At 44.6% G+C, this 23,608-nt stretch overlaps 1 protein-coding gene across 8 annotated transcripts in view; it reads right to left on the bottom strand.

Annotated features, from left to right (window-relative positions):
• Positions 1–17,301: 17,301 nt before the first annotated feature.
• NCAPD2 (non-SMC condensin I complex subunit D2) overlaps positions 17,302–23,608 on the bottom strand; it is a 56,838-nt gene continuing 50,531 nt past the window's right edge. For 7 of the 8 annotated variants that reach the window (XM_037910523.1, XM_027823806.2, XM_037910551.2 and 4 more), the window contains 4 exons: positions 19,498–19,684; positions 19,080–19,221; positions 18,785–18,949; positions 17,302–17,443 (listed from right to left, as the gene is read on the bottom strand). In XM_037910523.1, coding sequence (XP_037766451.1) covers positions 17,361–17,443; positions 18,785–18,949; positions 19,080–19,221; positions 19,498–19,684 — 577 coding nt within the window. In that variant the 3' untranslated portion in view covers positions 17,302–17,360. Of the gene's footprint in view, positions 17,444–18,784; positions 18,950–19,079; positions 19,222–19,497; positions 19,685–23,608 lie in introns of those variants that run through there. The other variant, XR_005227043.1, reaches the window with a different exon arrangement.

The raw sequence follows: 23,608 nt of genomic DNA, 5'->3' as shown, positions 1-23,608 counted from the left end.
TGCCGTCGGCAGTGGTGGAGGCCTCTGCTCTCTCGGCGCTGGCGGAGCTTGGGAAGGCGTCAGTGTCACCACAAGTTTGGGTCCCCTACTGCTCCCGGGAATCGGTGGTGGATCCTTTAAGGGGCTAAGGGCCCTGACTGGGGAGGCACATCCGCGTGGCTCTGACATGGGTCCTTTGCCTAATGGCCTTTCTTACCCGGTGCTGGGGAGCCATGCTTCTTAGTTTTCTTCCTGGGCACCGGTGCCGCGGAGTGGTGCTGGGCAAAGCCCAGTGCCGGGGGTGTGCTATGCAATGGGGTACTAGGAGTTGAGTCCGGCCGGGACGGCTCAGAAGTCAGTTGGAGGGCAGCCTCCACGAGGAGAGTCCTTAAATGAATATCACACTCTTTGTGAGTCCTGGGTTGAAAGTTTTTACAAATATGACACTTGTCCTTCACATGCAATTCCCCCCAGGCACTTGAGGCAGCTGCTGTGGGGGGTCACTTACAGGCATAGGCCTGTTACAGTCTGTGCAGGGCTTAAACCCCGGAGAACGGGGCATGCCCCGCCTGGGGCAAAGTCCCCGATGGGACTCTAACTACACTTAACACTAATTACTATAAACCACTAATTTACAAGGCTCTAAAGCTCAAAGTTAGAAGAGACGAAACTGCTAGCCCAGGGGTGGCCAACCTGTGGCTCTGGAGCTGCATGCAGCTCTTCAGAGGTTAATATGTGGTTCCTTGCATAGGCGCTGACTCCGGGGCTGGAGCTACAGATGCTAGCTTTCCAATGTGCCGGGGGGTGCTCACTGCTCAACCCCCTGCTCTGCCCCAGGCCCTGACCCTACTCCACCCCTTCCCCCAAGGCCCCTGCCCCTTCCCCCAAGCCTGCCATGCCCTTGTTCCTCCCCCTCCCCCACAGAGCCTCCTGTGCATGCAAAACAGCTGATTGTGGCAGGTGCTGATTGGCGGGGCTGCTGGCAGGCAGGAGGCACTGGGGGCTGGAGCTGATTGGGGGCAGCTGACGTATTACTGTGGCTCTTTGGCACTGTACATTGGTAAATTCTGGCTCCTTCTCAGGCTCAGGCTGGCCACCCCTGGGCTAGCCCTTGCTGTGCAAGGAAAGGCATGCCAACTAATCACCATGGGCAGTAAGAAGGAACTGAGAGGGCGTAGGGCTGGCACCACCTGATATACCAACGCATGAGCGTGGCACTCAAGGGGGCGCCACAGCAAACCCTACGGGTACCGCTAAGGCAAAAATCTCCAACGCCCAGGCACATGGGCATGTGCACACCTAGAATGTAATCAACATGAGCAAGCACTCGAAGAAAAACATTTAATGTTTTTATCAATGCCCTGGAAGAAAACATAAAATCATCACTGATAAAGGCTGCAGGTGACACAGAAACTGGGGCAGTGGTAAATAATGAAGAGGACAGGTCAATGCTATAGAGCAAACTTGATCCTTGGTAAGCTGGGTGCAAAGCAAACAATGAGTTTTGATACAGCTAAATGTAAATGTAGGAACAAAGAATGTAGGCCCTACTTATATGCTGAGGGACTCTCTGCTGGGACTGAAAAAGATTTGGGGGCCATGGTGGATAGTCAGCTGAACAAGTGCTCCCAGTGTGATGCTGTGGCCAAAAGGGCTAATGCAATCCTTGAATGCGTAAACAGCGGAATCTTGAGGAATAGAGAGGTTACTTTACCTTTGTATTTGTGGAATACTACTGGAATACCGTGTCTAGTTCTGGTGTACACAATTCAAGGATGTTAATAAATTGGACAGGGTTTAAAGAAGAGCTATGAGAATATGATTAAAGGATTGGAAAACGTGGCTTATAGCGATAAACTCAAGGAGCTTAGCCTAGTTAGCTTACTAAAGAGGTTAAGGGGTGACTTGATTATAGTCTACAAGGGCAACAAATATTTGATAATGGGCTCATCAATCTAGCAAAGGTATAACAAGATCCAATGCCTGAAAAAGTTGATAGACAAAATTCAGACTGGAAATAAGGCATAACAGTGAGGGTAATTAACCATTGGAACATCAAGGGTGGTGGTAGATTCTCCATCACAGGCCATTTTAAAATCCAGATTGGATGTTTTTCTAAAAGCTATGCATTAGGAATTGTTTTGGGGAAGTTCTAAGGCTTGTGTTATATGGGAGAATGGACTAGATTATCACAACATTCCTTCTGGCCTTGGAATCTATGAATGTTCCTTTGAGCTAGTGTTCAGCATGCAACATCTGCAGGAACCAGGCTGTTTCCAGAGGAACAAGCATAGCAAGAGTCTCAACTAGGAAAGCACTAGGTCAAGCTGTCACTTTCTCAAGCTCAGACACACAATGCAGGAGACAGCAAGAGGTAGATTCCTATCTCCTAAATCAGCAGCCTCACTCTCCCCTCATTTGTTTATTTTCCCCCATTTTATTATAGTTTCTCACCATCTGAATGTGGCAATGAGATCATTGTTTGGAGACCAGGGCGCAGAAGTCAGCCAGGGGGCGGGTGGGCATGCGTGCGTGAAGACAGAAACTAATCAGCAGAGCCAGTATGGAAAAATGAGACCCAGTACAAGAACAGCAGCCACACTGTGAAACAGTACTGAAGGGCAGCATAGAGCTGTGTGAGGTTAATAGTACCTCTGTCTTGCCTTAATCTAATTGCTCAATGCTGAAATAATTGACACAGAAGTTGAAAGAAACAATCCATTCTAACATCCGCTATTTGCTTCTTTTGTTGAGGACATCAGTGAAATAATACCTGGAGACTTGTGCTGCAGCTATTAGCCCTAGTTCAAATATTTGCCCTGCACTGCCTCAGATTGTCTTCCCTTCTCACAATTATACCTCAATGGTTGATACAGCTTCTAGGGCTCCTTCTCAGCCCAAAGAGCCAGGAAATGCCTATCCACTTCATTGCATCCATTCTTCCCCATACACATTCCATGAAAAATTATCATGGGGGCTTTTGTCCGCAGCACTGAAGTGAGGTTTTTTTTGGGCAGGTTGTGTGAGTGACTGAGTGAGTGAAGTGCAGTAGGAATTTTGTCCTGGGAGCAGCTTACTTTGTCACTCAGCACCAGAGACTTTGCCAAGCCACAACTGATTTAATTTAATTTTTCTACAATGCAAAAGTACCACCTGAAGGCACAAGACACAGCACCAGGTTGCAGGGATCCAGCTGAAGAGGGAAACATTCAGAACATGGGGCATTACTGTAAGTAATGCAGCTGGGGAAATGTTTGATTTGAGTCATAGTAAAGCTTTAGAAAAGGCCCAGATGTTTTGGTGATTGAGCATCTGAAAATAGATGCAGCCACATTTTCAGAAGGGGCCACCATTTCTTGGGTACTTAACTTGGAACTTTCAGGGCTCTCACAATAGGATCCAAATATTGAGGTAGTCAAGGATAGTGAACACTTGAAAGTATTAAGCTAAGCACCTTGTGAAAGCCTAAACCAAGATGGCCAGCACCAGGCCAGACCACAAGAACGCCCCAGGATCCTAGGTGAGAACCATTGGTGCTGACTCCGTGGGTGCTCCACATACTCAGAGAACCTGCTTGAATACAAGGGAAAAAACCCCTCCAGCTGCACCCCCTTAGTTGTCACCTACCACCCTACATTGGAAACTGTACAGGATATAGTAATGGGTTGGATCACAGAAAACCCCTTGGGAACTGCCAACTGATGTGCTGGGTCTACCTCTAAAACTGTTTTCCCTGGTAGTTTGGGACTTCAGAACCCTGCCTTATCTAAGCCAGATACACTAGCCTGCTACTAAACACAGACCCAGGTCTGAACCATGTCCCCCAACAACTGCAGGCTTAACTGAAAACAGCTTAAGAAGTGCTCCTGTATCCAACACTCAGATGCCCAGCACCCAATGGGGTCCAAACCCCAAATAAATCAGTTTTATCCTGTATAAAGTGTATACAGGATGATCTCAAATTGTTCGCCCTCTATAACACTGATAGAGAGATATGCACAGCTGTTTGCTCCCCCAGGTATTAATATATACTCTGGGTTAATTAATAAGTAAAAAGTGATTTTATTAAATACAAAAAGTAGGATTTAAGTGGTTCCAAATAATAACAGACAGAACAAAGTGAATTACCAAGCAAAATAAAACAAAACACGCAAGTTTAAACCTAATACAGTAAGAAAGTGATTACAGATGAAATTCACCCTCAGAGATGTTCCAGTAAGTTTCTTTTACAGACTAGCTTCGTTCTAGTCTGGGTCCAGCAATCACTCACACCCCTGTGGTTACTGTCCTTTGTTCCAGTTTCTTTCAGGTATCCTTTGGGGTAGAGAGGCTCTCTTGAGCCAGCTGAAGACCAAATGGAGGGGTTTCCAGGGGCTTAAATAGACTTCCTCTTGTGGGTGGACACCCCTCCTTCCCACTGTGTAGAATCCCACCTCCACGATGGAGTTTTGGAGTCACATGGGCAAGTCACATGTCCATGCACGACTCAGTTCCTTACAAGTGGCAGCCATTGTTTACATGCTCCCTTGAACATCCTCAGGCAGACTTCTTATGTGGATTGGAGTTTTCCACAATCCATTGTCCGTTAAGTGCCCAATCCAGAAACACTTAACTTGCAAATCTCTTTCTAAAGAAGCTGACCAAATGCCTTACTAAGGCTACTTAAAATCAAACAAGTACACAGTCAATATTCATAATTTTGAATACAAAAATGATACATGCAAACAAATAGGATGAATAGATACAGTAGATCATAACCTTTGCAGAGATATGTTACATGGCATATGTAGCATAAAACGTATTTAGTTATGTCATATATACATTCATAAGCATATTTCCATAAAACATTACGGGGTGCAACGTCCCAGTATGATGTGGAATTGAGAGGTGGTGCCATAAGCCTGTAGGCGAGGTGAAACAATTGTACAGTACACAAAACGAGCAAGTGTACTTTTTTGCACAGTTCCTGAAACACTATAACATGACTACAGTTCTTACTAGAAGATAAAATGTGTAAGATATCTTTTATTGGATCAACTTCTCTCGGAAAGAGAGACAAGCTTTTGAGCTATACAGAGCTCTTCCTCAGGTCTGAGAAAGGCACTCAGTGTCACAGCTAAATACAAGGTCTAACCTAGCGGTTCTCAAACTTCACTGCACTGTGACCCCCTTCTGACAACAAAAATTACTACATGACCTCAGGAGGGGGACTGAAGCCTGAGCCCACCTGAGCCCTACTGCCCTGGGTGGGGGGCCAATTCCAAATCCTGGTGGGGCCAAAACTGAAGCTCAAGGGCTTCTACCCCAGACGGGAGCTTGTAACCTGAACCCCACCACCCAGGGCTGAAGCCCTCAGGCTTTGGCCCTGTGCCCGAGCAAGTCTAATGCTAGCCCTGGTGACCCTATTAAAACGGGGTCCCAACCCACAGTTTGAGAACTGCTGGTCTAACAGCTAGTTTAGCATAAGTAGTTAGCACATATTCTAATGGGACCATTCAAGGCGAAGTGGCCCCTTAACACCCCTGTAGTAAAAAAAGGGGCTTAGTGGGTTACTGATTGTTGTGATTGGGCTGTCAAGCTATTAAAAAAAATAACTGATTAATCACAGTTTTAATCACACTGTTAAACAAGAATAGAATACCATTTAAATATTTTGGATTTTTTCTACATTTTCAAATATATTGATTTCAATTACAAAACAAAATACACACTGCTCACTTTATATTATTTATTACAAATATTTGCATTGTAAAAAACAAACAAAAGAAATAGCATTTCAATTCATCTCACACAAGTACTGTAAAGGCTGGTGCAGGGAGGCTGACCTCGCCAGGCCCCTGTTCTCTATGCCTCCTGGAACAAGTGGCCAGCCGGAGGCAATAGGGCATGACGCAGGGGTGGTCCCTAGATCGAGGGGCCGGCTGGAGGCAATGGGCTGCAGCAGGGTCAGGATCCCCACCTCTTTGCCAGAGCCAGGAGCCACTTCCTCTTCTCTCCTCTCCCTCCGGTGGAGGATTGGGTTACAGCACCTGACTGGACAGTCCACAGCCAATGCCTCCCTCCCCATCCAGAGGTATGCAATTTAGAGTTAAAATTAACACTTTTTTTTATTTTCAGTTGATTGCAGCTGTTAACTGCAATTAAATGACAGCCCTAGTCTAAATTATCTGAAACAAAGATCCTGGAGTCATTGTGGATAGTTCTCTGAAAACATCCACTCAATGTGCAGCGGCAGACAAAAAAGCTAACAATGTTGGGAATCATGAGGAAAGACAACAAAACAGAATATCATATTGCTTCTATATAAATCCATGGTGCGCCCACACCTTCAATACAGCGTGCAGTTCTAGTCACCCCATCTCAAAAAAGATTAGAATTGGAAAAGATACAGAGAAGAGCAACAAAAATGACGAGGGTATTGAACAGGTTCTGTATGAGGAGAGATTAAAATGACTGGGACTTTTCATGATAAACCTGTATAAAATCTTGACTGGTGTGGAGAAAGTGAAGGAGGAAATATTTACCCTTCCACATAACACAATTAGCAGGGGTCACCTAATCAGATTAATAGCAACAGGTTTAAAACCAACAAAAAAGGAAGTACTTCACACAAAAGTCAACCTGTGGAACTCATTGCCACAGGATGTTGTGAATGGCAAAACTGTAACAGGGTTCAAAAAAGAACCAGATAAATTCATGAAGAATAGATTTGGCTATTAGCCAAGGTCAGGGATACAACCCCGTACTCTGAGTGTTCCTAGCCTATGTTTGTCAGAAGCTGGGAGTGGACGACAGCATGGATCACTTGATGCTTGCCTGTTCTGTTCGTGCCCTCTGAAACACCTGGCATTGGACACTGTCAGAAGACAGGATACTGGGGTAGGTGGACCATTGGTCTGATCCATTATGGATGTTACGTTCTTAAGTACACAATGTAATGTGGCCTAGTAGAGAAAGGCAGAACTTGACGGTGGTTTGTGGTCTGAAAGTGACCTGTCTTATTAAATTGTTCATGGTCTTGAATCTTTCCATAGGGAGGTAGGCCCTAGCCGAGATCAAATCTATGATTGCTTCTATAAAAATCGTTAGATCTTGCAAGAGTCAAAATGCAATTTTCTTTGTTGATGCAGATTCTCAAGGTTGTAATTTGATGGAACAAGAACAATCGCCAACTGCACCTCCTGACAGGAGTCATTCATCCACATATGGAAAGACTGTGTAGCCTGGATGTGATGGGCTAGGTCACAGAAACCCTTTTGGGACTGCCACCTGATGTGCCTAGACTACCTCTGAGCCGGTTTTCCCTGCCAGCTTGGGACTTCAGTTCCTTGCCTGATTGAGCCAGACACACTTGCCTGCTGCAAAAACAGATCCAAGACTGAACCATGTCCCCCACAAGTTGCAGGCTTAACTGAAAACAGCTTAAGAAGTGCTCCTGTCTCCAGCACTCAGATACCCAACGCCCAATGGGGTCCAATCCCCAAATAAATCCGTTTTACTCTGCATAAAGCTTATCCAGGGTAAACTCATAAATTGTTCGCTCTCTATAACACAGAGAGAGCTATGCACAGCTGTTTGCTCCCCCAGGAATTAATACTTACTCTGGGTTAATTAGTAAGTAAAAAGTGATTTTATTAAATACAAAAAGGAGGATTTAAGTGGTTCCAAGTAATAACAGACAGAACAAAGTGAATTACCAAGCAAAACAAAATAAAACACGCAAGTCTAAGCCTAATACAGTAAGAAAACGGAATACAGATAAAATCTCACCCTCAGAGATGTTTCAATAAGCTTCTTTCACAGACTGGATGCCTTCTTAGTCTGGACACAATCCTTTCCCGTGGTACAATCCGTGTTCCAGCTCAGGTGGTAGCTAGAGGATTTCTCATGACTGCCACCCCCATAATCTCTTTTGCATAAGGCAGGAATCCTTTTTCCCCTCTCTCAGTTCCCACCCCTCCTTCTAAATGGAAAAGCACCGGGTTAAAGATGGATTCCAGTTCAGATGACATGATCACATGTCACTGTAAGGCTTCATTACCCGCTTGCCAGCACACACATATACAGGAAGACTTACAAGTAAACAGAGACATCTAGAGTCAATTGTCCTAGTTGACTAGAGCCATCAAGATTCCAAACCACCATTAATGGCCCACACTTTGCATTATTACAATAGGACCTCAGAGTTATGCTTCATATTTCTAGTTTCAGATAAAAGAGTGATACATTTATACAAATAGGATGACCACACTCAGTAGAGTTACATTATATTCACTTATTAGCATATTTTCATAAATTCATATGGAGTGCAATGTCATGCTGGACATCTCATTTAGGCTGCCACCACTAAGAAAGCTCTGGGTGCCGTCGCTAACCCAAATGGGAGTACTTTTAACTGGTAGTGTTCTTGTCCTACCAGAAACAGAACTTTTTGTGGGATGGATGAACATCGACATTAGAATAAGCATCTTTTATGTCAAGAGCTGCAAACCACATTCCCTCATGGAGGGAGGGGATTATTGATGCCAGCATAACCATATGGAATTTTGATTTGCAAGTAAAAATGTTCAGTTGCTCAAGGTCAAGAGTTTCCATCCTCCAGTTTTCTTGGGACTAAAATACGGGGAGTAGAACCCTTTTCCTTGGTGCTGATGTGGCAATCATTCTATGGGTTGTTTTAACAATTGGGCCTACAAATTTATCCTAGTTGTGAGCTCAACTGTGGAAAGTGCATGAAAATTAATAACATGTCACAATAATCTATAACAAGTGTTGATTGGAAAAGGTATAAAACAGAGACAAATACTGAATTAGCCCAAACACTAAAGCCTACGGATATAATTCAAGGGCTGTGTTATGATCAGGAACCCTAGAAATCCACTTGCTGCAGAAAAAATGGAATTTGTGTTTTTACAGAGAATCTTTAATTTTTACATTTTGTGGAAAAAAAAAAAACCCATTCACTACATTTTATTGAAAGTACCAGTGTCACTTATTCAATGTGCGCACCACCCTCTTGTGGTTGATTTTTGAATGCTTTAAATTTACAGTGGAACCCCCTTTTGCCAATCTAATTGGGACCGGAGCCACATAGAATAATTAAAAACAAGGAGAATGGGCAAAGAGCTTTCTATGACTTATTTTAAGATTGTGGGAGGGGGGCCCTGACTGACAGTTTGGTTAATACAGAAAGCTGGAAAAATGGAGGCTCGGGGGTCTGATGAGATCCCCAAGGTGCAGCCTGGGACCACTGTGCCCCCTTAACTCTCCACCTCCACCTCCGCCTTAACTCTCCACCCTGGGCTGTCTCTCACAATGCTTTGCTAGTGGCAAGCAGCAAGCCCCTCCATGCACTGTTATCACTCAGCACAACCGCATGCAGAGCCCCACGCCCAGCTAGACCGCATGAATGCTCCCAAAGTTACTCATGAATCACACAGAGTAAGGTATCAGCCAAATTCCCCCAGCTCCCAACCTTGTACTTCAGGAATATACCATCTTGCACTGCTCAAGACGAGCAGTGCAAGTTAATTAGTTCACCACTTCATCAATGGAAAGTGGATATACACCAGCCTTTGCAAACCTGAGCCAATTTACCAAAACTTCAGGCAAACTCACTGGTAAAGATAAACAGTTAAACAAATTTATTGACTACAAAAGATAGATTTTAAGTGATTATAAGTGGTAGGCAAAAAGTCAGTTACCAAAAATAAAATATAAGCACGCAGTCTAAACTCTCAACCCTATTAGACTGGGCAACATCTAGATTAAGCAGTTTCTCTCACCCCACTGGATATTGCAGCCCTTAATATACAGGTTTGTTCCTTAAATCTGGGCCAGTCTCCTTTGTTGGAGTCTTCTGAGTATCTTTGTTGCTTGCAGCATGGGTGGGGGCAGGCCTGGCCTGTGTTCTATGCCAGTGCTTCTCAAACTATCTGATGTGGAGGACCAGCAATTTTCCCCCCCAACGTGTGTGCAGATCACCAGCTGATGGCTCGCAGATGGGCACCGGTCCGCAGACCACCACTTTGAGTAGCACTGTTCTATGTTATATCCTAAGTCCATGTGCTTGGAGAACACAAGTCCAGGCATATCTGGTGGGCATTGCTGAGTCCCCAAGCAAGGTTGAGCAATTCCCTGGGTGTGGCCTTATGCAGGTGAGTCAATGAATTGTAGCTACCTTGCTGGACAATCATATAATCATAGGACTGGAAGGGACCCTGAGAGGTCATCTAGTCCAGTTCCCTGCACTCAAGGTAGGACTAAGTATTTCTAGACCATCCAACCTGCTTTTAAAAATCCCCAATGATGGAGATTCCACAACCTCCCTAAGCAATGTATTCCAGGGCTTAACCACCCTGACAGTTGGGAAGTTTTTTCCTAATGTCCAACCTAAACCTCCCTTGCTGCAATTTAAGCCCATTGTGTCCTGTCCTATCCTCAGAGGTTAACAATAATTTTTCTCCCTCCTCCTTATAACAACCTTTTATGTACTTGAAAACTGTTATGTCCCCTCTCAGTCTTCTCTTCTCCACACTAAACAAACCCAATTGTTTCAGTCTTCCCTCATAGGTCACGTTTTCTAGACCTTTAATCATTTTAGTTGCTCTTCTCTGGACTTTCTCCAATTTGTCCATGACTTTCCTGAAATGTGGCGCCCGGAACTGGACACAATACTCCAGTTGAGGCCTAATCAGCACAGAGTAGAGCAGAATAATTACTTCTCATGTCTTGCTTACAATACTCCTGCTAATACATCCCAGAATGATGTTTGCTTTTTTTTTTTTTTGGGCAACAGGGTACACTGTTGACTCATATTTAGCTTGTGGTCCACTATGACCCCAGATCCTTTCTGCAGTACTCCTTCCTAGGCAGCCATTCCCATTTTGTATGTGTGCAATTGATTGTTCCTTCCTAAGTGGAGTACTTTGCATTTGTCCTTATTGAATTTCATCCTATTTACTTCAGACTATTTCTCCAGTTTGTCCAGCTCATTTTGAATTTTAATCCTATCCTCCAAAGCACTTGCAACCCCTCCCAGCTTGGTATCATCCGCAAACTTTATGTGTACTCTCTATGCCATTATCTAAATCATTGATGAAGATTTTGAACAGAACCGGACTCAGAACCAATCCCTGAGGGACCCCACTCGTTATGCCCTTCCAGCTTGGCTGTGAACCACTGATAACTACTCTCTGGGAATGATTTTCCAACCAGTTATACACCCACCTTATAGTAGCTCCATCTAGGTTGTATTTCCCTAGTTTGTTTATGAGAAGGTCACGTGAGACAATATCAAAACCCTTACTAAAGTCAAGACATACCACATCTATCTCTTCCCCCCTATCCACAAGGCTTGTTACCCTATCAAAGAAAGCTATCAGGTTAGTTTGACACGATTTGTTCTTGACAAATGGCTGTTGATGGGTTGTTTGACACCCGACCGGGCATTAGTTACTTTCCTTGACATTGTTTCTGGAGAACTAGTATCCAGGCGCTTCCCAAACCCACAGCACATTTTAATGACTATCATACAGCACATTCTCATAACCTTATATGTATGGATTATATACATATTTAGATGGAACCTTTCCCATGATACCTCACATGGTATGCTTTATATGCAAGGTCACAATTATATATCAATGAGGAATATGGGGGTTACATGGCGTTCCCCCATGGTATAGAATGTCACAGGGGGTATCAATAAAACATTGTGTTCAACTGATACCTATATATATTGTGGCTAGGGAAACTTCAGCATTTTATTTTATTTGCAGAAAATCATGGATTTTTTTTTAAATCAGAATTTTTTTTTTAAATCACAGAAAATAGGATCCCTGGTTATGATCATACTTGCTAAATAAAAATATTGGATCAAAAATTAATAAGCCAAAATTGGTGTTGGACATTAGGCCTAATTAGTGGACAAACTAATGAGGGGATGGGCTATTCCACCCACCATTCCCAGGTCCTTAAAGAAAGACATGGGTGTGTGTGTGTGTGGGGGAAATTGGCTACTAAAGCAAGCTTCACCATCATGGTTGCCACCCCCACTGTATCCTGGGACCACAGGCCTTGATCATTTGAGAGATTTTCTGACCAGGCAGGGCCAGAGAATTGGATTCAGGTGACATTGCCACTTCTACTGGCTCCAGCTGAATCCTAAACACTACCTGGGATGAAATATTAACAGCAGCTCCAGCCCATTTCAACTAACTACTCTTCTCCCCAAAAGGCCAGTTGTTACCATCTAAGACTGTCAAACGTGCAGGGTGTGTGTGTGTGTGTGTGTGTGTGATTTCCTTCTAAAACTCCCTCCAGCTATAGGGAAAGGGAACAAGGGATGTTGTTAAAACGAAAGCTGTATTTAATACTTTACATTTCAAATACATCAACTGTTTTTCCTTTTCTTTTAAATAAAAAGTTAAAAGGATTTTTAATGGTGTGCATGCCATGGTACTAAGCAGATGAAGGTCTCTGTATACAAAACCCTGAATTTTGTTTAACGGTGTTTAGTAGTCAACAGTAACTGGGTTATATTAACACCTGTATTAATTTAGATGGAATAAGGTGAGCCAAAACAGGCCCCTCGGAGGAGAGGCTCTCCATGTAAGAATAGTCCTTGAAGAGGGACTGTGACAGGGGGCACTCACCTCTTGAGCATCTCCTGCTGCTGCATCTGTTACTGCAGGCCTTTTCTTGCCCCAGGTGTCCCCTTGTAGGTTGTCAACATCGCCTGGCAGGTCTTCAGTGGCTCAGCCCTCCAGCCAAGTCACAGTCAGAATAAACCCCTTCCAAGGTAGAAAAAATCCAACAAAAAACTATCTGACCTCACAGGTCTTGAGACCTGTCTCTGGACCCTTTAAATTCAAGCCTTGTCCCCTTTGTGGGGCTTAGACCACTTTGCCAGAGGCGGGGACCCTGACCCACTCACTACTCCAGCCTCCAACCCAGGGACCTTATAAACAGCAGTTATTTACTGCTGCCTTCAACTAGCAGCTGCTACTTCCCTAGGCCTCTTCCCACATGACCCTTTTATCTTTATCCCTTATCTTGAGCTTCAAGCTCTCAGGTCCCCTTTCTCCCAGCTTAAATAAACGCAGACAGTCAAGCTCCTATGTCCAGAGAGGAACACCCTTCCTTCCCCCTCTGGTCCAAGCCTAGAGCTGACCTGCTCAGGCACTGCAGCTCCTTTTATCTGAGCCTGCTTGGGCTCCGATTGGCTTCTTCCACGAGGCCTCTGCTGCTCCTTCCTGGGGAAGGGTGTAGTAGGACCACAAGGCCTCTAGCAGGGGGCCACAAAGTGCCAGGTTTACCCCATTACAGGGGCCAAGAAGGGTTTGAGGTGGCCAGGGGAGGAAAAGGACTCTACAGAGTAGCTGCAGTGGATAATCTCTAGTACCCATTTGCCTAAGCAATTTCCCCCAATTGTGGATGAAGAGGGTAGGGTGGCCACTAAAGATTGGAGGGGGTGGGAAGCAAGGCAGTAGTGGATGGTATCAATAGGTGAAGGCAATTCTTGATCGGCCTGTCAAAAATAACCCATGGATGATGGATGAGGCTGAGTAGTTGCAGCAGAGAGAATTGCATATCTAGGTCTTCGTACCTTCTGGCATTTTTTGAATGAGCACTAGTGGTAGAATGGTTGGGGAGACCGTCTTGGCCTGTACACCCGTGTATGGTATTCTCTGTTTGGGGTGTAAAATACCCACAGCGTGGACTGCTGTTCTTTTAATGGAGTATAGAGATTATTCAGTCCTCATTAAATAAATTAGACTCACTGAAAGACAAGTCTTTATGATATCTCGCACCTCCTGGAGAACCCCAAGGAGTGCAGCCACCTCATGACTATTTCTGTGGCTATCCTTCTAGTTGCAGTGTCAAACTACAACCACTGCAGCTTGAAGGGACATTTTAGCTTCCAGGTTGCTTTCCTCAATGAGGGCCTGGAATTACACTGTTTTCTGAAGGGAGTTTGTCCTTGAAGTCCAAAGTCTTCAAGTAATTGTTGAAATCATTTTGCGAAAAAAGCTCGGTAGTTACCAATGTGGGACTGAAGACTTGCAGAAGAAACCGCCCCAATTCTGTTTCATTTCAAAACAAATTGAATTTTTTTCAGCCTCATCTGGTGAGGAAGATGGAACACCCATCCTCTCTTCCACAGACTCTGATGGAGCCAGTAGGTGTTCCCTGGGAAAGATATGGTGGGACTCATGGACAGCTCCGGGATGTCTACCGTAGAGATCCCTTGGGCCACAATAGGGCCACTGAAGAGTCAACCACTTGAGGGGAACTGCATGGCATCAGATGGTGGACAGATCCCAAATCTGGATTGTCTGGAGGGTGAAGGATTGTCTGGAGCCTCCGAGTTCTGTTAAGGCTGGCTCTTTTTTGACCGGCAGAGCTGTTGGTGCCTGTGGGTGAAGACTCCTGCCTAAAAACTGAAGGAGGGGAATGCTCCTTTCCCCTGGAGGTAGCTTCCTCCTCTGGTGTCTCAATCTCGCTCAGGAGGGTTGGACCTGAAGGAAAAGGAGACTGGAGGATAAGAAAGCGTGAAGATATCCTTTGGTTAGGTGCAAAATTTGGTTCACGTGGGAGTCAGACATTCCAGTAGTCAGGACCAACGGATCCAGCACATTCATGGCCATAGTGGACATCAAGTCTTTACGGTGATGGCTTGGTACCATCAAAGAGTCTACTAAGGAGCTCATACATGGTGTCACTGAGTGACTCTCCTACAGTTTAGGAATCAGTGCAGATGTTGAAAATGGCAGCTCCTCGCTCCTTCACCCCTTGCCCTCATGACAGGAAGCTTTAAGTGAACTTAAGTTTTTAGGACCCATGTGCAAGGACATACCGGACTTGGACAGAGTCAGGGAGGGATCCCTTTTCATAGATATTTAGAGCAGACGGGATCATTATGATCATCTAGTCTGACCTCCTGCACAACGCAGGCCACAGAATTTCACCCACCACTCCTGCAAAAAAACCTTTCACCTATGTCTGAGCTATTGAAGTCCTCAAATCATGGTTTAAAGACTTCAAGGAGCAGAGAATCCTCCAGCAAGCGACCCGTGCCCCATGCTACAGAGGAAGGCGAAAAACCTCCAGGGCCTCTTCCAATCTGCCCTGGAGGAAAATTCCTTCCCAACTCCAAATATGGCAATCAGCTAAACCCTGAGCATATTGGCAAGATTCACCAGCCAGATACTACAGAAAATTCTTTCCTGGGTAACTCAGATCCCACCCCATCTAATATCCCATCATAGGCCATTGGGCCTATTTACCATGAATATTTAATTACCAAAACCATGTTATCCCATCATACCATCTCCTCCATAAACTTATTGAGTTTAATCTTAAAGCCAGATAGATCTTTTGCCCCCACTGCTTCCCTTGCAAGGCTATTCCAAAACTTCACTCCTCTGATGGTTAGAAACCTTCGTCTAATTTCAAGTCTAAACCTCCTGGTGGCCAGTTTATATCCATTTGTTCTTGTGTCCACATTGGTACTGAGCTTAAATAATTCCTCTCCCTCTCCGGTATTTATCCCTCTGATATATTTATAGAGAGGGATCATATCTCCCCTCAACCTTCTTTTAGTTAGGCTAAACAAGCCAAGCTCCTTGAGTCTCCTTTCATAAGACAAGTTTTCCATTCCTCGGATCATCCTAGTAGCCCTTCTCTGTATCTGTTCCAGTTTGAATTCATCCTTCTTAAACATGGGAGAGCAGGACTGCACACAGTATTCCAGGTGAGGTCTCACCAGTGCCTTGTATAACGGTACTAAAACCTCCTTATCCCTACTGGAAATACCTCTCCTGATGCATCCCAAGACCACATTAGCTTTTTTCACAGCCATATCACATTGGCAGCTCATAGTCAACCTGTGATCAACCAATACTCCAAGGTCCTTCTCCTCCTGTACTAATTTTACTACTAAATTTACTCTACTAAAGTTACTTCTAATTGATGCATCCCCAGCTTATAACTAAAATTCTTGTTATTAATCCCTAAATGCATGACCTTACACTTCTCACTATTAAATTTCATCCTATTACTATTACTCCAGTTTACAAGGTCATCCAGATCCTCCTGTAGGATATCCCTGTCCTTCTCTAAATTGGCAATACCTCCCAGCTTTGTATCATCCGCAAACTTTATTAGCACACTCCCACTTTTTGTGCCGAGGTCAGTAATAAAAAGATTAAATAAGATTGGTCCCAAAACCGATCCTTGAGGAACTCCACTGGTAACCTCCCTCCAGCCTGACAGTTCACCTTTCAGTAGGACCCGTTGTCCCCCCTTTAACCAATTCCTTATCCACCTTTCAATTTTCCTACTGATCCTCATCTTATCCAATTTAACTAATAATTCCCCATGTGGCACGGTATCAAACGCCTTACTAAAATCTAGGTAAAATTAGATCCACTGCGTTTCCTTTCTTTGGAAACAGACGTGGAAGGAGATCTGTCCTCCTGCTTGTGTGTGCCCCTTATCCAGGGCTTCTGATGAGAGTAATTCCTTGGGTTTAGCAGCTCTAGCTTCTATTCCTGAGTTTTGGCTTGAAGGAGCACAGCTTATCAGTTGAGGTTGATGTACCATGGTGTGGAAGAGGGAGTCTCACTGGCCCGGTTCTGACTGAGGTCTCAGCCTTCTCCATATGTTTTCTTAGCTGGAATTCTTGAGCCTTGCAGGTTCGTGGGGGAAACAAATGGCAAATGCTGCACTTAGCTGAGATATGCGCCTGTCTCAGACTATAGAGACTGCACTAGTGCTCATTGCTCACACAGAAGGAGCGGGGACAGGAGACAGTTCTTAAGCCCTGGAACTCTGGGCATAGTCTTTGTCCACAGGGAGGGAAAGACAAATTTAGTTATACTAATTATACTATACTAAAATACTAAAAGCTATTTACATGTTTGCAGGTTTGTTAAGACAAAAAGAAACGCAGAGAAATCAGGCCATGCAGTGGTAAAAAGGAACTGGAGAGACATCAGTCCACACCACCTGTTATACTCTTGGATTTAGAGCACAGGGAGAACAACTGCACAGGCAGAGACCAACAAACACAGCTTGCTAGAATCTCTGATCTCAGGCATATAGTACACATGCATTCCCACATCTGGAATACAGATAGGGACCGCACTCTGAGAAGAGCTGTATGTTCTAAAAGTTTATGACAAGGGAGATGCAGCATGCCATCTGCAATGCGATGTATGACCCTGCAAACTGAGCTCCTGTAAATCTCAGCTCTGCCATTTCCTCATTTACATGGTCAAAAGGCTACATGGTTGGTTTAACACAGAAGACAGCAGAGGAAATAAAACCAGTTTTATTTCTTATTAATAACTAAGACACATTTGTGAGATATTTTGTCACAGAGCATGGCAAGCAGAAGTTCGGGAAATGGGAGTCACTTTGCTTGGGGTTTCATCCTCTATCAATTCGGCACAGAGTTCAAAGAGGAAGGAAGCAGAGTATCAGTCACTAAGGAGACAGTATACCCAGAGTATCAGAGGACATAAGCAAGGGGCCAAGGCTACTGATAACCCATAATATAATCTGCAGCCCCCTGCAGCGAGGGGGCGTGGCCTCCTTCCCAGATGGACAACTGCCACTGCCCCCTGGTGGGCAGAGCCAGGATACCCATGCCTGCCTCACCGGAAGCAGAGGGCAGGGGAGGAGGGGGACAGGAACCCAAAGTATAAAAGGCAGGCCCCTCCAGCTCAGTTGGAGGAGCAACTGCAGGAGGATGTCACTCATCCGTTGCTAGAGGTCAGTCCCGACAGCAACCGCTGCAGCTCCCAAGATCTAGAGGGAATGCCAGAGCTGTGTTGCTGACTGACAGCCGTCCAGAGTGTTGCGGCCAGATTTCCCTGCTGACCCAGTGGCAGGGCCCTGGGCTTGGATGCAGTGGAGTCAGTGGGTGGGCCCGTGTCCCCCTACCCCAGCCACCTCACCCGTGGCGGCAGCCTCCCCACCATAGGCCAAGAGGCCTGCATTTTTCAGCGGTCCGCCCTGTTTGAAGGCCTGGGCCTATAGACTTTGCTGCCCAGTCCTGTCTGAGGGCTTGGGCATAGAGACTCATTGTTCTGCCCTGACCCCAGACCAGAGACTCCTGACTTTTCTGCCCTGCCCAAGGGCTGGGGCTTATAGACATTACTGCTCTACCCCGCTGAGTGACAGAGACCCCAGTGCTAATTCCGCCCTGAACTGTGCCTGCTCTGAGGCCTTGTAGCAAAAGGTCATGGCCTCCCTTCCAGACGGACAGCTGTGAATGCCTTACACCCCCAAGAGATGATGGGACTATTTGGGACTGGGAACCTAGGAGGAACATGCAAAGAATGCCTGAGAAGAACTTTATTATTAGAGCTGAGTGAATAATTGATTTTTCAGTTCGATGGTCTTAATGGAAAAACCCATAAAAAATTCAGTTTGTATTGAACTGAACAGAATTTTTGTTTTTCTTGATGAAACAAAAATTTTAAAAAATGGCCAGGATGAAGAGAGTGTTGACATTTTCAAAGCGAAATATTTTGAAAGTGTCAATTCAAAGTATGCCAACATTTGACATTTCCACTTCCCCCCCTCAGCTGAAACTATTTGCCAAATTTGGCCCAAATTCGAAAAATAATTTGAGGTTCCAAAAAAAAAAAAAAAAAAAAAAAAAAAAAAAGCCAGCTCTCATTACAACATGGGCCTTAGCAGCGGCAGCAACAACCCGCAAGATTCTGTTAAAGGGCAGTCCAGGCTTCTTCCCCCACACCTCATAGCCTTCTAGCATGCGCAGAGTCCTTACCATCCTCAGGGCTGTTCTCCTCATCACTAGAGAAGATGATAGCAGGTTTCTGAGATGAATGGCGCTGTGTGGCACCCTGGCAACGCCTGGGCACATGGGGTTGAGGTGTGATGAAAGAAGAGTCTGCATCTCCGTTGGCTATGCTCATGGGACGGCGGCAGGAGCCTGCAAGAGAAGCAGAGAGATGAGGGGCCAGGCTTCCTGAAAGGGGTGAGAAACCCACAGCTGCTCTGCCTGGATTGTAGGATAGGAGGGACAAAGAGGCCAGGACTGTGCTGCCTTAGGAAGAACATACCAGCTACTTGTCTCTTCTTTCCTGGTTTTAGCAGGGGAGTCTTGCCTCCCTCCTGGCATAGAAGCTCCTTGGGAACCTCTGTAGAATCCATACCATGGTTGTGGCAGGCATGGAGTTTCTGCTCCATCTCCTCAATCAGAGCCTAATACAGTGAGACAGAAGCTGATAAGTGGGGAGGGGGGTAGGGATTCCATGCTGCAGCCCAGATTCCCCCCGAACCCCTCAGCAAGCTCAGGAAACCCACCTTGGGAATTCCCTACATCTTAAGCTTTGTGATCCTTCATCATGGCCTAGAAGCAGCTATCTAGTCTTCCAGCTCATCCTGACTTTGGCCATTCCCATACCTACAGTACTAGTCTGGGATAGCTTGGAAGGAGAAGTACTCTTCCAATCTCGGAATTAGTTATCAGATTCTCACCTTGATCTCCGGTTTGGTGACCGACCTGCGGAGTCGGCCCAGTGCAGCTAGGAAACAGTTATAGACAGCCAGGTCATGGAGCTTGTCAGCAAAACAATCAAAATTATCTTGCATCTTGCGGAGGCCTCGTTCAGAGAGAGGAAGCAAAGTGAGACAGTGAGAAAGGTCTCGATACTGACGCTCTGTTCTGGGGAAAACAAAGATTGTCTTCAGCTTCAGAGCGAAAGAGCACCTACTAAGCAGAGTTGCTCTATAACAGGTGTAATCTTATAAAAATCAGTTAAATTCTATGAATCCTATACATTCAGTTAAAGGGCAGAAGGAACCATTAGATCACCTCGCCCAGTGGTTTTCAACCTGTGGTCTGTGCACCCCTGGGAGTCCACAGGCTTTGACTAAGATTTCCAAAGTAGTCTGCTCCTCCATTTGAAATTTTTTTAAGGGTCCGCAAATGAAAAAAGGTTGAAAACCACTGATTTTGTCTGACCTCCTGTACATCACAGCCTATTACGTTTCACCTAGTTATTCATGTTGAGCCCAATAGCTTGCTTGACTAAAGACATCCAGTCTTGATCTGAAGGTATCAGGAAATGCAGAACAGAAAGATTACTTATCTTACAGTAACTGTGGTTTGAGATGTTGTAGTCCGTGTGGATACCTCATGCACCCGAGCTCAGAATCTTTTTTAAGTAGTAGTGTCAGTCAGAGCTCTGGATACAGCCAAAGCAGGTAGCTTCTTCCCTTGTGTAAAGTGTCATTTTGGGAAGAACGCAGATAAGCTGATTGAGTTTCACTTAAATCAAACTACTTTGGGAATTAATCTCATAGGAGGTTTGAGTACTATCTTGTCCTTGTAAAACTAGGTATATATAGGCGTTTAGATCCGAGTGCCTGAGAGCACATTCACTTTTGGCCAAGGTGATGGCCACCAAAAAGATCAGTGTGGGTGATATGGTGGATGCAGCACTGAGCGGAGCTCAAAAGATAAAACTTTCATACAGTGCCCTAGGAAGATGATATTGAGATCATGAATTTCAACAGGAGTTTGAATTTGTGGGTGATTCTTCCCCAGACAATAATGTGGTTGTTACTTCAGCTTCATCCCCCTCTGATAATGCTATCAAATTCCACTACAAACTTTGAAATTGCTTTCACTAGCTTTGGAAAAAGCCACTCATCGGATTTTCAACATTTTAGAATGTTAGAGACAAGATTGGAGAGGTAATATTTTATTGGAACAACTTCTTTTTTGATAGTTGTTTCGGGTTTCTTGATGATCTCCAGGTAGGTTTTCCTTTCAGGGCGTGGGAGCATCTGATTTCTTTTTTGAGGTGGTTCCTTCTGGAATATCTTAGAAAATTGTTGGTTTCCCGCTGGCTTCTCTGAGTAAGAGTGGCCAATTATCAAGCAGCAATGTTGAGAGATCAATTTCACCTTTTGGAGAAGATTTCATTTTTCACCAGAAATCTTTCAGAGGATTGATGGAAATTAATGTCCTCAATAGAAAAAGTCAGAATGTTGAAATACATGCACTTAGAGTGCCTTCTGATATTTCAGACACTGCTTCCAGATTGATTGCTTCCTCAATACCGCTCTATAGGTGTGCATGGTTAAGATCTTTGTTGTTACCTATAGAGACCGTCTAGAATACAAGACTTTCCTTTTGAAGGGGATGGTCTCTTCAGTGCTAAACCTTATGAAGTTTTAGAAAAAAATGGAAGACAGTCTTCCACTAATCTCAGTCTGCTACAATCTTTTAGAAGGAAATCTGCTCCTATGTTCAGATACCATGTTCACTGGACTTCAACACTCTTCTGACAACAAAAATTATTACACGATCCCAGGAGGGGAGACTGAAGCCTGAACCCGCCCAAACTCTGCCTCCCTGGGTGGGGGTGCAAAGTCAAAGCCCAAGCGCTTCAGCCCCAGGCAGGGGGCCTGTAACTTGAGCCCCACCACCCAGGGCTAAAGCCCTCAGACTTTGGCTGCGGCCCCAGGTGGTGGGGCTCAGGCTTCGGCCTTGGGCCCCAGCAAGTCTAAGCCAGCCCTGGCAACCCTATTAAAATGGGGTCCCGACCCAGTTTGAGAACCACTGCCATAGGCAGTACTGTCCACCCTCTTCTTCCTCTTCCTGTTATGACCAAAAAAACAAATACCAGTAGTAGCAACAATCCTCTCCTCAGTCGAGGAAGAGAGCCTTCAAACCTCAGATCAGAACAAAGAGTTCTTCAGCTAAGTCTTCATTGCCTAATATCCCACCACAGGTTTGACAGGAAAATTGAGGGCTGCAAAACAATCAGAGGTCTACCCACATATTTGGAGACTGCCTGTCATTTCTACAATGTATGGAAGACTATCACCTTGGACAGATGGGTCTTAGACACAATAAAGATTTGAACTGGATAGTTAAACCTTCCCTTCCTCCACACAACCCCCCACTCCTCAACTCCCTTTTTCACAAGAGGGTACTTAGGACATAAATACAGACTATTACAAGCAACAGCAATAGAGGAAGTTCCATTAAGTTTCAGAAACATGGGATTTTCCTCATTTTCTTATGCCAAAGGACATGTATCTTAGACTGATTGTAGATCTCAGGAATCCAAACAGATACATCTGAAAGTTCTAATTCGGATTGCTAATTCTTGTATCACTTATCCCCTCCCTTTCTACTTTGGATGGATTCACTGCTCTCGATCTCAAGGATGCTTACTCCCGTATTTCTACAATACCATCTCAATGCAAATATCTTCATTTCACTCTTGGTCAGGACTATTTTCAATGTAAGTCTTTCCCACTGTGCTCAGAATTTTTACCAAATGCCTTTCTGTGGTAGCAACATATCTGAGCAGATTTTGTTTTGTTTTCTTCTTCCCATATTTAGATGATTGGCTCCTAAAAGCTTCTTCTGAAGAGGAAATGAGAAACACCATTCAGTTCACTTGTTCCCTGTTCAAGAATTTGAGCCTTCTAATAAACAAGAAGTCTATTGTCACCATCTCAGAGAATCTCCTTCACTGGTGAAATCTCTGAGAAATGTTTATGAAGTTGCACTCCAGCATTCAGAGATTACTTCCAAAACCCTCTCAAAGTGGGTCATGACCCCATTTTAATGAGGCCTAGTAAAGTCCCCCCAACATATGTGACTAAGAATGAGGCCACTTCAAACACTGGGTATCAATGAATTCCAAACTCAGTATGGGTGGTGTGTTCAAAATATTCAAATACTGGAGTGAGGATTCTCTAACATGGTGGCTGAGATCAGAGAATGTTCTCAAAAGGAGGTTCTATCCTCCTACTGTAATAGTTACATCAGATGTGTCCTCCAACCAACTTTGGAACCATCACAGCAATTTATTAATTTGAGGCCTTTGGAATCACCAAGAATCCCATTTGCACATAAATGTGTTAAAACAACTGAGGGCCATCTGTCTAGCTCTCAAGTTGTTCCTCCTACAAGTAAAGAATTCAGTTGTTCAAGTTGCCATGGATAATATGTCAGCAATGTATTATGTGACGGAGCTTATTTTAACTTTGCAAGGAGGCAATAAAGCTATGGGACTGGTGTATTCTACACAGCATTTATTAGTGGGAGATCACAACAAGATTGTGGATTGGCTGAGCAGAGATTCCATGCAGCTGTATGAGTGGTCACTGAAGGATTCAGTGATTCAGGTTATTTTCAGCTTTTTGGGCTGCTGAAATATCAGTCTTTTTGTCACCAGATTAGATACCAAATATCCTTGTCTTTGTTCAAGAGAGGGCTCAGACAGTCAGTTTGTATCTGAGTTGTTGTAGCAACCTTGTTGGTCCCAAGATATTAGAAAGAAGGTGGATGAGGTATTATCTTTTATTGGACCAACTTCTAAAGACAAGGTGGTTCTTAGACCTCACCCCAGATTTCTTTCTAAAGTAATTTCTGACTTTCATGTTAATATTGTGACAGGGTCAGGCCAGATGGCTACAGGAGAGTGATAGAAGGTAGATATATTAGCCCCAGATTAAGCAGATCCCTGTTCCAGATCAATCAGGAAGTTGCTGGAACCAATTAAGGAAGGTTAATTAGGACACCTGGAACCAATTAAGAAGTTACCAGAATCAATTAGGACTA

This window comes from Chelonia mydas, chromosome 1, assembly GCF_015237465.2.
Source record: "Chelonia mydas isolate rCheMyd1 chromosome 1, rCheMyd1.pri.v2, whole genome shotgun sequence".
Lineage (NCBI taxonomy): Eukaryota > Metazoa > Chordata > Testudines > Cheloniidae > Chelonia > Chelonia mydas.
The sequence above is the reverse complement of the archived record's forward strand: the minus strand, read 5'-3'. Positions and strand labels throughout refer to the sequence as shown.